Source organism: Tamandua tetradactyla, chromosome 4 (assembly GCF_023851605.1).
Source record: "Tamandua tetradactyla isolate mTamTet1 chromosome 4, mTamTet1.pri, whole genome shotgun sequence".
NCBI lineage: Eukaryota > Metazoa > Chordata > Mammalia > Pilosa > Myrmecophagidae > Tamandua > Tamandua tetradactyla.
This window is the reverse complement of record NC_135330.1, coordinates 57,560,277-57,576,140: the sequence shown is the minus strand read 5'-3', so window position 1 is coordinate 57,576,140 and position 15,864 is coordinate 57,560,277. Positions and strand designations below refer to the sequence as shown.

General features: G+C 35.6%; 1 protein-coding gene across 3 annotated transcripts in view; it reads left to right on the top strand.

The window, feature by feature from the left end:
* KIF14 (kinesin family member 14) overlaps positions 1-15,864 on the top strand; it is an 82,604-nt gene that overhangs the window by 54,264 nt on the left and 12,476 nt on the right. For all 3 annotated transcript variants that reach the window (XM_077157345.1, XM_077157346.1, XM_077157347.1), the window contains exons 20-23: positions 468-561; positions 1,202-1,340; positions 2,867-2,967; positions 14,730-14,824. In XM_077157345.1, coding sequence (XP_077013460.1) covers positions 468-561; positions 1,202-1,340; positions 2,867-2,967; positions 14,730-14,824 — 429 coding nt within the window. The remainder of the gene's footprint in view (positions 1-467; positions 562-1,201; positions 1,341-2,866; positions 2,968-14,729; positions 14,825-15,864) is intronic.

Below are 15,864 nucleotides of genomic sequence, written 5' to 3'. Positions count from 1 at the left end.
AATTATAGACTAAATTATTTTCCTTTTTTTGAAGGGAAAATATATAGTTTTTAAATTTTCAGGCAAAATAGAAACTGGGAGGAGGTAGTTCTATATAAGTAAGGCTGTAGTATATTTTACCTGACATGTTAAAGAAATTAGAAATTAGAAAAGGAAATTTTTAAAGAAATTAGAAAGAAAAACATTGACATTGATGTTTCCTCTCTTTAAAAAATCTGAATCCTCACAATATCAACTTCAGTTTTCTTCCATTCCTCCACAGATGAAAAATCTCATTTAACATGAAGAATATTTTATTTTACCAATAAAGGTTGAAGAAAAGTTACTCAAATATCATCTTTATCCTTGTGCAATGTAGGGTTAAAACTATTTGCTTAAACTCATTTTTCCCCCAAGGAATTGGTGTGCCTAGTGAAAAGTTAATATTAAGTAAGTATTTTGAATTTTCTCTGTGTGCTTTGTATTAGTTCAGCCAAATTGGAGCTCCATGAAACTCTCAATGATGATTCAGGAAGCCAATGCTATCAGCAATAAATTAAGAAAATATTATGTTTTTGGCAGGTGAGTAATTGGTTATCTTAATTGTAAAGTACTTCTTTGTTTTAAATGCTGAAGTTGTAGTCTTTTATGGTGCCTACTTGAGAAAGAGCTGTTGTCAGAATCCTCAGTGAAATTTCAGATTCCCCCTTCAGAACTCACTCTAGAGTGACAAGGTTTTCAACAATTAACATGCCAGTGTTTTTTTTTATATATATAAACAAAAGAATTGTATTTGTTTTAGGAACTTAGTAATTTTCTTCTGAATTGAAACTGGGTTTATCTGTATTACACTTTTTTAAAGGAACATAAATTATTTGATGTTTTTGTTTTTAAGTTTTTATGTAATGAGATACTTTTATATCATATATTACTACACATAATTATTACTATAGTAAAAAGACTCCACTATGGAAAGATTTAATCAGTGAACTAATTTTTTTATTTTTTATTTTTTACATAGGCAGGCACCGGGAATCGAACCGGGGTCTTCTGGCATGGCAGGCAAGCATTCTTGCCTGCTGAGCCACTGTGGCCTGCCCTAGTGAACTAATTTTTGTGGAAGTTATTCTAATCGAGAAGACTCTTAGCATAAATGGTTTTAAGATAAACGTGTGTGTGTGTGTGTGTGTGTGTGTGTGTGTGTGTGTGTGTTTTCTTTCAGACATGATGTATTAGACAAAGGAAGGAGTCCTGAAACTTCTATACAGGTTCAGGTTCGTAACCTGCAACTAGGGATCTCAACTTTCTGGAGTTTGGAAAAGTTTGAATCTAAGCTTGCAGCAATGAAAGAACTTTATGAGGTTTGGAATTTTAATAAAATCTTTATGAAATTTTTAAAATAAAAAATATTAAAGTGACTTATTCTCCAAAAAGAAAATTTTGCAATTAAAAGACAATATATCATATTACCTAAATCAGTAAATTTTAACAATTGTGTACATTTACTTTAATTTTGCTGTAAATGGATTTATATTGATATAGTAATAACTGTAGTAGAGAAATTTGGAGCTAGCTGAATCAATTCAGTTTTTTTTTTTTTTTTTTTTTTTTAAGGAAAGACAGAGAGAAGGAAGGAAGGATAGAAGGAAGGAAGGAAGGAAGAAAGGGAAACATTTTTAAACATTTTCTTGTTTTATTGTATTTTGTTTCTTTGTTTTTGTTACATGGGCTGGGGCCGGGAATCGAACCGAGGTCCTCCGGCATAGCAGGCAAGCACTTTGCCCGCTGAGCCACCGCGGCCCGCCCTCAATTCAGTTTTTAATTATGTGTTTTAAAAAGTTTACATTTATGCTTCTAGGAAGAAGAAACCCAGTAGACATAAAAGTAGTTTGTGTCTTTTGAAATTAACTTCCCCTGATTAATAATGTGTATTTGTATATTTTTACATATTTTACATATTTACATTTACATTTCTCTATAGTTGAGTTTTTTGTTTGCTGTTTTTAATAATCACAACTAAAAATATCTGTACATACTAGTTTTTGATATCTTATTTTTTTGTGTTCTATTTTCCAAAATTGTACCAAAAAATAGGAACTTTATAACACTTTGATGTTCATTGACAAATTGCCAGAAATATTGCCCATTTACCAATGTTACCAATTTGCTTTAATATACATTTTAACTACCTAGTGAATCTGAGATTATTACTGAAATTCTGTCTAGTCCTTGGAATTTTTCTTTGGTTGTTTTGTTGTGTTTTTTAACGTTTGCATCTTTGAGCCACCAAATTTATTGTGGTATTTTATGAGAGGTATGAATATAAAGATAATGTCTCTCCATGTTAATATCAAGTTATCCCTAGGGATTTTGTCACTTGTTTTTACTGTATCTCCTGAATCCCAAATTTAGTATTTCTGAATTATTTAATGATTTTTGTTTTTTTAATTGAGGGATTTCTTTTAATATTAAAAAGCTATTAACATCAGGTGATTGAGTTTTTTTTTTTTTTTTTTTTTTTTTTTTTTTTAAGAGAGAGGGAGGAAAGGAAGGAAAGACAGAGAGAAGGAAGGAAGGATGGAAGGAAGGAAGGGAGGAAGAAAGGGAAACATCTTTAAACATTTTCTTGTTTTATTATATTTTGTTTGTTTGTTTGTTTTTTACATGGGCTGGGGCCGGGAATCGAACCGGGGTCCTCCGGCATAGCAGGCAAGCACTCTTGCCCGCTGAGCCACCGCGGCCCGCCCTGAGTTTTAATTTTGTCAGATAACTTGTAATTTTGCTAATTTTATGTTTTAAATGTAACAAAGTATTTACACTTTTTTTCCTTAGTTGCTAAATATTTTTTAACTCATGATTAATGGGAATGATATTTTGTTTTTCTTAGAGTAGTGGTAGTAGCAGGGGTGAAGATGTCTTTTGCGATCCTGAAGATGAATGGGAACCTGACATTACAAATACATCAATTTCTTCATTTTCTAGAAGGAGGTAAAGATGTTTTTGTTATTGGTTTTCTTTTTCTGGCTATACATATATATATCATTTCCTTATTTTAAAAGAACATCTATGGTCATGATGGATATGTCTGTGAAGGGAACCCAGAAATGTATGTTACTGATCAGATTACAACAACGCATTAAATTGTTTATCAGTTAGAAGAAAAATAAAAATGTTCCGTTTTTCATCTTATAAGTCTTAAAAGCAACTTAGAATAGCATAAATCTAATTTCCTATAAAAATGAACAGTATTTATTTCTTTTAAATTACCCTTTCTCAAGAACTTGACATATTCAATATTTTATTCTGTTATAGAATTTTAAATGCAGTGAATATTAGATGAATACTGCAAAAGAATAAATCATGATGATAGAGAACTTCTAAATATGACAAATGTCGCTTATTAAGTAAAAACATAAAAGACTTCTTCAGTGAATAGATGGTTTTGAAGGAAAAACTAGTTATGGTTAGACCTCAAATACTTAGATTATAGAGAGGCAAATGGTATAATGAAAAGACCTTGGTCTTTGGAACCAATTTAGCCCTTTAGCTTGTTTTTTAAACAAAAAGTTCTTTGATTACTACTGTCTGCCATGTTCTGAGGATACAAAGATGAATACATAATGAAAAAAAAATCCTTGTCCTCGAGGGTCAGGAAATGAGGAAATTCGAGGCAGGAGCAGTTGATAATAAGAAATAAGACTAGGCAGAAGCCTGGAGAGGAGTCACGTTTTATGGATCCTTAGGAAACTGCCTATTTGGGACTTACTGACTGGCTATGGGCTTGAGGGAGAGGAAGGGCTCAAGGGTGACTCCTTGTTTTTTAACTAGGGTGACTGACTAGAGGAAAATGGTGTTTGCTAAGATGGAGGATAAGATGACTTTATTTTATCCTGGAGGTTATTCTTATGCATTATATAGATATCCCTTTTTAATTTATGGTGCATTACAGCAGCTAGAGGGAACTACCTGAAACTGTTGAACTGTGTTGATTCTTGAAGAAGACCCTATGACTATATATCTTTTACAATGTATCATGTGATTGTGAAAACCTTGTGTCTGATGCTCCTTTTATTCAAGGTATGGACAGATGAGTAAACAAATTAGGATGAAAATAAATAAATAATAGGTGGGGATAAAGGGTAAAAAATTAGATTGAGATACTAGTGATCAATGAGAGGGAGGGGTTGGGGCGTTGGAATATATGTTTTTTCTTTTTTCTTTTTCTGTAGTGATGCAAATGTTCTAAAAAGGATCATAGTGATAAATATACAACTATGTGATGATATTGCAATTGTATACTGTAGATGACTTATGTGCGTGAAAGTTTCTCAATAAAAATATTTTTTAAAAAAAAGATGAATTAATTTTTAAACATGATGAGTTTGAGGTGCTCAGAGGACATCCAGGTGGATATTCAGGTCTATGACTTTGATGGGGGATTTGGGGATTTTCAGTGGAAGGGCCCATGGCATTACTCCATCAGCAGAAGTATCATCATTATCTAGAAAGCGTATCGAATGTTTGCCAAACATTGTCCCATTTAGTTCTTTTTTTTCAAACTAAATTTATTTTAACATTTGCTCACCCTATTAGTTATTGTTATTCCATATATTCTACTCATCTGTTGACAAGGTAGATAAAAGGAGCATCAGACACAAGGATTTCACAATCACAGAGTCACATTGTGAAAGCTATATCATTATACAATCATCTTCAAGAAACATGGCTACTGGAACACAGCTCTACATTTTCAGGCAGTTCCCTCCAGCCTCTCCATTACATCTGGGATAACAAGGTGATATCTACTTAATACATAAGAATAACCTCCGGGATAACCTCACAACTTTGTTTGGAATCTCTCAGCCATTGACGCTTTGTCTCATTTCCCTCTTCCCCTTTTTGGTCGAGGTTTTCTCAATCCCTTGATGCTAAGTCTCAGCTCATCCTAGGGTTTTTCTCAATCCCTTGATGTTGAGTCTCTGTTCATTCCAAGATCTCTGTCCCACGTTGCCAGGAAGGTCCACACCTCTGGGCCTCATGTCCCACATAGACAGGGGGAGGGTGGTGAGACTGCTCGTTGTGTTGGCTGGAGAGAGGGGCCACATCTGAGCAACAAAAGAGGTTCTCTTGGGGGTGACTCTTAGGCCTAAATTTTAAGTAGACTTGACCTATCCTTTGTGGGGTTAAGTTTCATATGAACAAACCCCAAGACTGGGGGCTCTGCCTATAGCTTTGGTTGTCCACACTGTTTGTGAGAATATCAAGAATTCAACTTGGGGAAGTTGAATTTCTCCCCATTCTCACCACTCCCCGAAGGGGGCTTTGCAGATACTTTTCCACTCACTGATCGAATCACTCTGGGATTCATCGGGGCATCACTCTGGACAAACCAACAAAATCTCATGTCCTACCTGAGATTCCAAGTACTTATGGCATTCAATCAAACTATCTACATAACTTATATTAGGAAATGCACTAGTCAAAATATTAATTTTGTAACAGATAAACATTTTTTGCTTTAGTCTCACACAGAAGGTGACATTTTAAAATATTAATTACCATCTATTTTCAGTACTCTGCAATAATGACATTCCTTTGTTCTTCCTCATGCAAAAACATTTTTAAATTGTACCTTGTACATTTCACTGTTATTATACACTCTAGGCATTCCTAGATTATACCATCTCAATCTTTAACATCTATCTATCTTTCTGATTTCAATGTCCCCAGCCCTCCTTCCTCTATCATTCTCACATGCAGCTTCATTCAGTGTTTTAACATAATTACATTACAGTTAGGTAGTATTGTGCTGTCCATTTCTGAGTTTTTGTATCCAGTCCTGTTGTACAGTCTGTATCCCTTCAGCTCCAATTACCCAATATCTTACCCTATTTTTATCTCCTGATGGTCTCTGTTATGAACAAAATATTCCAAGTTTATTCACTAATGTCAGTTCATATCAATGAGACCATACAGTATTTGTCCTTTAGTTTTTGGCTAGTCTCACTCAGCATAATGTTCTCAAGGTCCATCCATGTTGTTACATACTTCATAACTTTATTCTCTCTTAAAGCTGCATAATATTCCATCATATGTATATACCACAGTTTGTTTAGCCACTTGTCTGTTGATGGACACTTTGGCTGTTTCCATCTCCTTGCAATTGTAAATAATGCTGCTATAAACATTGGTGTGCAAATGTCTGTTTGTGTCTTTGCCCTTAAGTCCTCTGAGTAGATACCTAGCAATGGTATTGCTGGATCGTATGGCAATTCTATATTCAGCTTTTTGAGGAACTGCCAAACTGCCTTCCACAGTGGTTGCACCATTTGACATTCCCACCAACAGTGGATAAGTGTGCCTCTTTCTCCACATCCTCTCCAGCACTTGCCATTTTCTGTTTTGTTGATAATAGCCATTCTGGTGGGTGTGAGATGATATCTCATTGTGGTTTTGATTTGCATTTCTCTAATGGTCGGGGATGTTGAGCATCTCTTCATGTGCCTTTTGTCCATTTGTATTTCCTCTTCTGAGAAGTGTCTGTTCAAGTCTTTTTACCATTTTGTAATTGGATTGGCTGTCTTTATGTTGTTGAGTTGAATAATCTCTTTATAAATTCTGGATACCAGACCTTTATCTGATATGTTGTTTCCAAATATTGTCTCCCATTGTGTAGGCTGTCTTTTTACTTTCTTGATGAAGTTCTTTGATGCACAAAAGTGTTTAATTTTGAGGAGTTCCCATTTCTTTCTTTCTTTCTTCAGTGCTCTTGCTTTAGGTGTAAGGTCTATAAAACCGCCTCCAATTATAAGATTTATAAGATATCTCCCTACATTTTCCTCTAACTGTTTAATGGTCTTAGACCTAATGTTTAGATCTTTGATCCATTTTGAGTTAACTTTTGTATAGGGTGTGAGATATGGGTCCTCTTTCATTCTTTTGCATATGGATCTCCAGTTCTCTAGGCACCATTTATTGAAGAGACTGTTCTGTCCCAGGTGAGTTGGCTTGACTGCCTTATCAAAGATCAAATGTCCATAGATGAGAGGGTCTATATGTGAACACTCTATTCGATTCCATTGGTTAATATATCTATCTTTGTGCCAGTACCATGCTGTTTTGACCACTGTGGCTTCATAATATGCCTTAAAGCCAGGCAGCGTGAGACCTCCAGCTTCGTTTTTTTCCCTCAAGATACTTTTAGCAATTCAGGGCACCTTCCCCTTCCAGATAAATTTGCTTATTTGTTTTTCTATTTCTGAAAAGTAAGTTGTTGGGATTTTGATTGGTATTGTGTTGAATCTGTAGATCAATTTAGGTAAAATTGACATCTTAACTATATTTAGTCTTCCAATCCATGAACATGGTATGCCCTTCCATCTATTTAGGTCTTCTGTGATTTCTTTTAACAGTTTCTTGTAGTTTTTTTATATAGATCTTTTGTCTCTTTAGTTAAATTTATTCCCAAGTATTTTATTCTTTGAGTTGCAATTGTAAGTGGAATTTGTTTTTTGATTTCCCCCTCAGATTGTTCATTACTAGTGTATAGAAACACTACAGATTTTTGAATGTTCTTGTAACCTGCCACTTTGCTGTACTCGTTTATTAGCTCTAGTAGTTTTGCTGTGGATTTTTCAGGGTTTTCAACATCTAGTATCATATCGTCTGCAAACAGTGATAGTTTTACTTCTTCCTTTCCAATTTTGATGCCTTGTATTTCTTTTTCTTGTCTAATTGCTCTGGCTAGAACTTCCAACACGATGTTGAATAACAGTGGTGATAGTGGACATCCTTGTCTTGTTCCTGATCTTAGGGGGAAAGTTTTCGATTTTTCCCCATTGAGGATGATATTAGCTGTGGGTTTTTCATATATTCCCTTTATAATTTTTAGGAAGTTCCCTTGTATTCCTATCCTTTGAAGTGTATTCAACAGGAAAGGATGTTGAATCTTGTCAGATGCCTTCTCTGCATCAATTGAGATGATCATGTGATTTTTCTGCTTTGATTTGTTGATATGGTGTATTGCATTAATTGATTTTCTTATGTTGAACCATCCTTGCATACCTGGGATGAATCCTACTTGGTCATGATGTATAATTCTTTTAATGTGTTGTTGGATTCGATTTGCTAGAATTTTGTTGAGGATTTTTGCATCTATATTCATTAGAGAGATTGGTCTGTAGTTTTCTTTTTTTGTAATAGCTTTGCCTGGTTTTGGTATGAGGGTGATGTTGGCTTCATAGAATGAATTAGGTAGCTTTCCCTCCACTTCAATTTTTTTGAAGAGTTTGAGCAGGATTGGTACTAATTCTTTCTGGAATGTTTGGTAGAATTCACATGTGAAGCTGCGTGGTCCTGGACTTTTCTTTTTGGGAAGCTTTTGAATGACTGATTCAGTTTCTTTCCTTGTGATTGGTTTGTTGAGGTCATCTGTTTCTTCTTGAGTCAAAGTTGGTTGTTCCTGCCTTTCTAGGAAGTTGTCCATTTCATCTACATTGTTGTATTTATTAACATAAAGTTGTTCATAGTATCCTGTTATTACCTCCTTTATTTCTGTGGGGTCGGTGGTTATGTCTCCTCTTCCATTTCTGATCTCATTTATTTGCGTCTTCTCTCTTCTTCTTTTTGTCAATCTTGCTAAGGGCCCATCAATCTTATTGATTTTCTCATAGAACCAACTTCTGGTTTTATTGATTTTCTCAATTGTTTTCATGTTCTCATTTTCATTTATTTCTACTCTAATCTTTGTTCTTTCTTTCCTTTGCTTGCTTTGGGGTTAGTTTACTGTTCTTTCTCCAGTTCTTCCAAGTGGACAGTTAATTCTGTATTTTTGCCCTTTCTTCTTTTTTGATATAGGCATTTAGGGCAATAAATTTCCCTTTTAGCACTGCCTTTGCCAAATCCCATAAGTTTTGGTATGTTGTGTTTTCATTTTCATTTGCCTTGAGATATTTACTGATTTCTCTTATAATTTCTTCCTTGACCCACCAGTTGTTTAAGAGTGTGTTGTTGAGCCTCCACATATTTGTGAATTTTCTGGTGCTTTTCCTATTATTGATTTCCAATTTCATTCCTTTATGACCTGAGAAAGTGTTGTGTATGATTTCAATCTTTTAAATTTGTTGAGACTTGCTTTGTGACCCAGCATATGGTCTGTCTTTGAGAATGATCCATGAGCACTTGAGAAAAAGGTGTATCCTGCTGTTGTGGGGTGTAATGTTCTGTAAATGTCTGTTAAGTCTAGCTCATTTATTGTATTATTCAAATTCTCTGTTTCTTTATTGATCCTCTGTCTAGATGTTCTGTCCATTGATGAGAGTGGTGAATTGAAGTCTCCAACTATTATGATAGATGTGTCTATTTCCCTTTTCAGTGTTTGCAGTATTTGCCTCATGTTTTTGGGGCATTCTGGTTCGGTGCATAAATATTTATGAATGTTATGTCTTCATGTTGAATGGCTCCTTTTATTAATATACAGTGTATTTCTTTGTCTCTTTTAACTGTTTTACATTTGAAGTCTAATTTGTTGGATATTAGTTTAGCTACTCCTGCTCTTTTCTGGTTGTTATTTGCATGAAATATCTTTTCCCCAACCTTTCACTTTCAACCTATGTTTATCTTTGGGCCTAAGATGTGTTTCCTGTAGACAGCATATAGAAGGATCCTGTTTTTTAATCCATTCTGCCAGTCTATGTCTTTTGATTGGGGAGTTCAATCCATTAACATTTAGTGTTATTACTGTTTGGGTAGTGCTTTTCTCTACCATTTTGTCTTTTGTATTTTGTATGTCATATCTAATTTTCCTTCTTCTACACTCTTCTCGACACCTCTCTCTTCTGTCTTTTTGTATCTGTCTCTAGGGCTCCCTTTAGTATTTCTTGCAGAGCTGGTCTCTTGGTCACAAATTCTCTCAGTGACTTTTTGTCTGAAAATGTTTTAATTTCTCCCTCATTTTTGAAGGACAATTTTGCTGGGTATAGGATTCTTGGTTGGCAGTTTTTCTCTTTTAGTAATTTAAATATATCATCCCACTGTCTTCTCGCCTCCATGGTTTCTGCTGAGAAATCTACACATAGTCTTATTGGGTTTCCCTTGTATGTGATGGATTGTTTTTCTCTTGCTGCTTTCAAGATCCTCTCTTTCTCTTTGACCTCTGACATTCTGACTAGTAAGTGTCTTGGAGAACGTCTATTTGGATCTATTCTCTTTGGGGTATGCAGCAATTCTTGGATCTGTAATTTTAGGTCTTTCATAAGATTTGGGAACTTTTCAGTGATAATTTCTTCCATTAGTTTTTCTCCTCCTTTTCCCTTCTCTTCTCCTTCCGGGACCCCCACAATACGTATATTTGTGCGCTTCATATTATCATTCAGTTCCCTGAGTCCCTGCTCATATTTTTCCCTTTTTTTTCCCTATAGTTTCTGCATCTTGTTGGATTTCAGATGTTCCGTCCTCCAGTTCACTAATCCTAACCTCTGTCTCTTGAAATCTACCATTGTCAGTTTCCATTGTTTTTTTCATCTCTTCTACTGTATCTTTCATCCCCATAAGTTCCGTGATTTGTTTTTTCAGACTTTCCATTTCTTATTTTTGTTCGTTCCTTGCCTTCTTCATATCCTCCCTCAATTCATTGATTTGGTGTTGATGAGGTTTTCCATGTCTGTTTGTATATTCTGAATTAGTTGTTTCAGCTCTTCTATCTCATTTGAACTATTGGTTTATTCCTTTGACTAGGCCATATCTTCAGTTTTCCTGGTGTGATTTGTTATTTTTTGCTGGCGTCTAGACATTTAATTACCTTAATTAGTTTATTCTGGTGATTGCTTTCACTTCTCTTACCTTGGGTTTTCTTGCTAGATGAATTTGTTTTCTATCTGTTCTTTGACCTTCAGTTCAGCTTTTTCTGGACCTCTAGCTTAGGTTTTGTTTAACAGAGGATAATTTTTCGGTTTTTGATTTCTTGTTTCTTGCCCTGCTTGTATGGTGCCTTTTCCCTCCCCACCCTTAGGAGGATCTACGTAGGTATTATAGACTCGAGCCGGGTTTTCCCGGACTAAACTGGCCTCTTATCAGGGGCAAGGAGTCACCTGCGTCAGTTTTCCCAGAGGGTGAAACCCAGCAGGTTAAAAGACTTTTCCCGTGAAGTCCCTCGGCTCTGTTTTTCTTATCCTGCCCAGTATGTGGCGTGTCTGCCTGCGGGTTGCACCAGGAAAAGACGTTGCGGCACTTGTAACTTTGGAAGACTCTCTCTGCTGGGGGCGTGATGGAGGCAGAGGAGAGGTTGTAGGCTGGTTTTAATGGCTTCAAATTGCCAAGCCCTGGGGTCTGAGTTCCTTGATGGAGGGATTCCACCTGAGTTGGGCTTCACCCCTCTCCTGGGGAAGGCACAGGTGGGAGACAACCCTGAAAGCAGCCCGTTTCTGCCTATGCCTGGGGCAGTTGCAGTCTGAGAAGTCCCGCCGCTGAATCCAGAGGCTGCCAAGTCTCCGTAGAGACACAGCCACTAAAGCCTCCGTTTCCTTCCCTTTCCTTTTTTTCTGTGAGCCCAATGATCGACCTCTGCCTTGACCAGGTTTAGAGTCTCTTTCCTTTCCCTCTGGGAAGCCGCCTGTGGGGGAGGGGCGCAGCTTGGGGAACTCACGGTTTTGGGGAGGCTTGCAGCCGATCCAGCTTGTCCCGACTGGGATACGCTGTGTGTCCGGTCACTGACGTGGCTCTGGGAGCTGTTCGCTACTGTTTCTGGTTATTTAGTAGTTGTTCTGGAGGACGAACTAAAACGTGCACATTGCTAAGCTGCCATCTTGGCCCCTCCCATTTAGTTCTTACCACTAACTTGTAAAGTAGGTTCTGTTATTATTTCCATTTTACCAATGAAGAAATTGGATTTAAAGAGGTTAAGTAATTTGTTCAAAGTCACAGAGCTAATAAGAGAAAGATCTAGTACTCAAATCTAGGTTTAAGTGACTCCAAAGCTCCTGATTTTCTTACCTGCTGTGCCATATTGCTATGAATTCATATCTTTGTTACATGTGAAAAAATGAACATCTTTTTTTAAGACTAATTTTGTTTGTATGTTTTTAACTTCATCACCTTCAGTTGCAGTTCAGAACCTGCAGTTTGGAATTAGGCCTCTTGAAATTAGGCCTCTTTCATTGTTTTTGACTATGCTTATTTTTAACTCATTTATAAAATCTTCTCAGAGAGATGAAACTACTTCATAGCAAACTTTTTCCCTGGTACTTCTGCTTTACTTGCTACATACTAGCTGCCAGGCTGCAGTGAGAAGTAACCAAGGCATGGTAAACATTATCCAGAAAGAAATATAGAGCGTATCCTTTAAACATATTCTGAGCTCCTAAGTATAAGGAACACATCTGTATCCCCTATAATGTGGTATTCTGAAAATTATCAGAATCCTAGGCTCAGTGTAGTTATGGGCAATGACATTTCATCTCTAGGCTTCAACTTTCTTATTGGTAAAATGGCAATAGTTATACATATCTATTCTGCAGGGTTTATCATGATGATTAATTTAGATTGTATATATAAAGGCACTGCTGCTCTTGCTACTTCTACTTCAAACAGTATTATCTAGAACATGGAACTAATGTTTAAACTAATGTTTACCTCTGTGATGTCAGAGAGTTATTATGAGGATTAGAGATAATGTATATAAAGTCCTAGTATGATTAATGAATCCATGATAAATGACAGCTCTTATTATTATTGGGTGCTTAATAAGTATTGAATAAAGATTAAATCTTGGCATACTGAGAAGATATTATTCTTGGTCCAATGCCAATAAACAACTGGTGATATGTTCCTGTGATTTGTCTTAGGAACTTCAAAATAGAGTTGGGCTCTGGTAATGGAATGAATTGGGTGGAATTGAGTGGATAGGGCTTGGGGTATGTAAGCCAATCTAAAATAACTAAGCCTCCCCAAAATTCAAACCAGACTGAAAAATTCATCAGAGTGATTTATAAATTCTTGTAGATTTTAGAATTATTGTTTTTTTTTTTTATTATAAACAGATATAACTTTTTGTACTTAGAATAGTAGTTCACAGTCTGAGCATTAATCATCAATGGACATTAAAATTTTTACCCTGTTGAATATTGCTGATTTACATCTTATCTCCTCCTTTTAGTCAATAATTGGGGAACCAAAATAAATTTAAAATGCTACTCAAAAATCAAAATTTTTTTTTCTTTTAATATTTTTAAAAATTTTGAAATTGGATGTTTTCATTGCTGAAATGTTTTGAGAACTTTTTATAACTTAGAAGTATCATATTTGAAAAAGAATACTGAATTGCTTTTAGGCTAAGACCTTCTGTATGAAGTTTCAGCCTTGTAAGAATGTTTATGACAGAATCACAAACACTGAGAATATAGGCATTTAATGGAAATACTGACAGACTCTTAATTATAGGACTGCTACCAGGCAATGATATGCCACAGTTGTTCTACAATAAAATAGACTGGTTTGGCTGCCTATAAATTTTGACAGCTACACTGTTGAGAGTTAAAAGTAAGTTTTCTCCTGAGGTTAAGTAAAAATTCTTCGAAAAAATTTGACATGCATTTTCTTTATTTGGGTTTAAACACTGGTTAATTATGATAATATTGAAAGAATAGCAATTTTCCTAATCTATAGTTACTATAACAAGTACTCTTTCCTTTCGTTCCTAAGTAGAAAATCTATAACTTTTGATATTTCCTCTCCCTCTTATCAATTATATTTCTGTGAGTTTTTTGTAGGCCTTCATAGGGAAATTTTGTATTTGAAACATTTAGGCTGCTACTGATAGAATACTTTTGTTTAATAATCTTTTCAACAAATAGTATTTTCTTTAGGTGGCTAATGGCAGTAAAGAGATCTCTTAGTAAAAAAGCCTTCAAGTGATCCACTAGATCTGGATCTAGTTTACTATTGAGTAGTTTCAGTGATATGACGGGACTGCAGTTGGATCTTAGAAAACTGATAGAATCAATTGCAATTCAAGTAGCAGAAAGGATAGGCTTCTGTTTCAAGAAACAACTAAAAAGAAAGAGTAGCAGCTGGACAGCCAGTTACACTCAAGGAAAAGATCTGAGTCAGCTTCAAGCAGGTCTCTGCACATCTCTCAGCCTCATGCCTTGCTATTCTCTCTTTCCTACATCCTAGGCTGCAGTTTTTCTGAACCTCTTTGGTTACTTTCTTTTTCACCAGATCTTTCCACATCCTGGTCCGTGTGTCTGAAAACACTATTCCTTGCTTCCCAAGTCTGCCTCCCCATTTGGTTAACTCCTACTCATCTTTCAGGGTCACCAGTCCAGGAGGGCCTCTCAACTCCATAGGCCAGGTTAAGTTCTTCTCTAGTGTCCTCCATAGCACCCATGTGCTCATAACATTCACTACTTTATTGTAATCATTTGCCTAATTTCTCTCTTTTCCTCTGGCTCATAAAGCCCAGTGAGCCCAGAGACCATCGTTGCTGTGTTTACCACAGTATCTATAGCCTATAAATCATACTGCTCAATAAATGCTTATTTTAGTTAATTAATTAGCCACATCCTTAGAACAATGCCTATACATAGTAAAATGCTTACTCATTGAACCAATGAATTTAACTACCCTTGATGAAAATGTTTCTATGGAAAACACACATATTCATTCTCATTTTCTGTGGAGAATTTTAAAACAAGTGCTCTTAATATTATTCCATGTGGTATGTAACTACTAATCATAGGTTTATCTCTTTCTAGGAGTAGGAGTTTGATGAAGAATAGAAGAATTTCTGGTTGTTTACATGACATACAAGTTCACCCGATTCAGAATTTGCATTCTTCACATTCATTAGGTATTTTTTCATCAAATCTTTTTGTATAGTGAGAAGAGCATCAACGTTCTTGTCCTGGGTCTACCTCATCCTTCTTTTGTGACCTTGAGCAAATCATTTCCTCTAGAAGTTTCCAGTTTCTTCCACAAAATGAGGGAGATGGATTAGATGGCCCTTTCCATTTCTAAAATTCTGTGCTGTGTGATTTATTTCAAATCCTTTTTGGTAGAATGGCTAATTCAAATGTAGAGGACATGTATATATTCAGAAACATATAAGAACACTTATTTTCTTATAATAAGTGATAAAAAGCAAAGTATAGAAGAATATGTATTAAATGCTATCATTTGTGTGACGAGGATAAAAAAGTAAACATGTACACCTGTGTTTGTAAAGTGACAAAATATCTTGGGAGAACTACACCATAACCTGAAATTGGTGGTTATCCATGGAAACGTGGAAGATGGGGACAGGATAGAAAGGAAGGCTTCCTTTTCACTGCAACCTCTTTGGTTCCTTTTGAATTTCGTATAATATATTTTTTGTATAAAATGCACATATCATCTATTTAAAAATGACTTTAATTAAAACAAAATTTTAAAGGAAAAGTTAAGGGAACAATTCCTCTGAACAATTATTTTGTAATCCATTCTGATTATGAGATTAATTTGCCCACAGAATGGAGATACACCGAAATCTGAGTGTGTAACTACCTGTACTAGTTAAAATTACTATATGTTAATTATGGACAACTGTGCAGCAATAAAAGAGAACATACTGATTCACACAACCTGGATGGATCCCCCCCCCAATTTTATGTTGAGTGAAAGAAGCCAAGTACAAAATGTATGGTTCCATTTATATGGAGTTTAAGAATAGGCAAAACTAATCTATGGTGACAGAACCAGAGCAGTTCAGAATGGAATAGTGGTTGCCTCTGTTAGGTTGTATATACTGGAAAGGGTCAAGAGGAAACCTTGTTAGGATGGGACAGTGGAAATGTTGTATATTTTGATCTAAGTGGGGCTTATACTAGTATAGACATATGTAGAAAAGCTGTA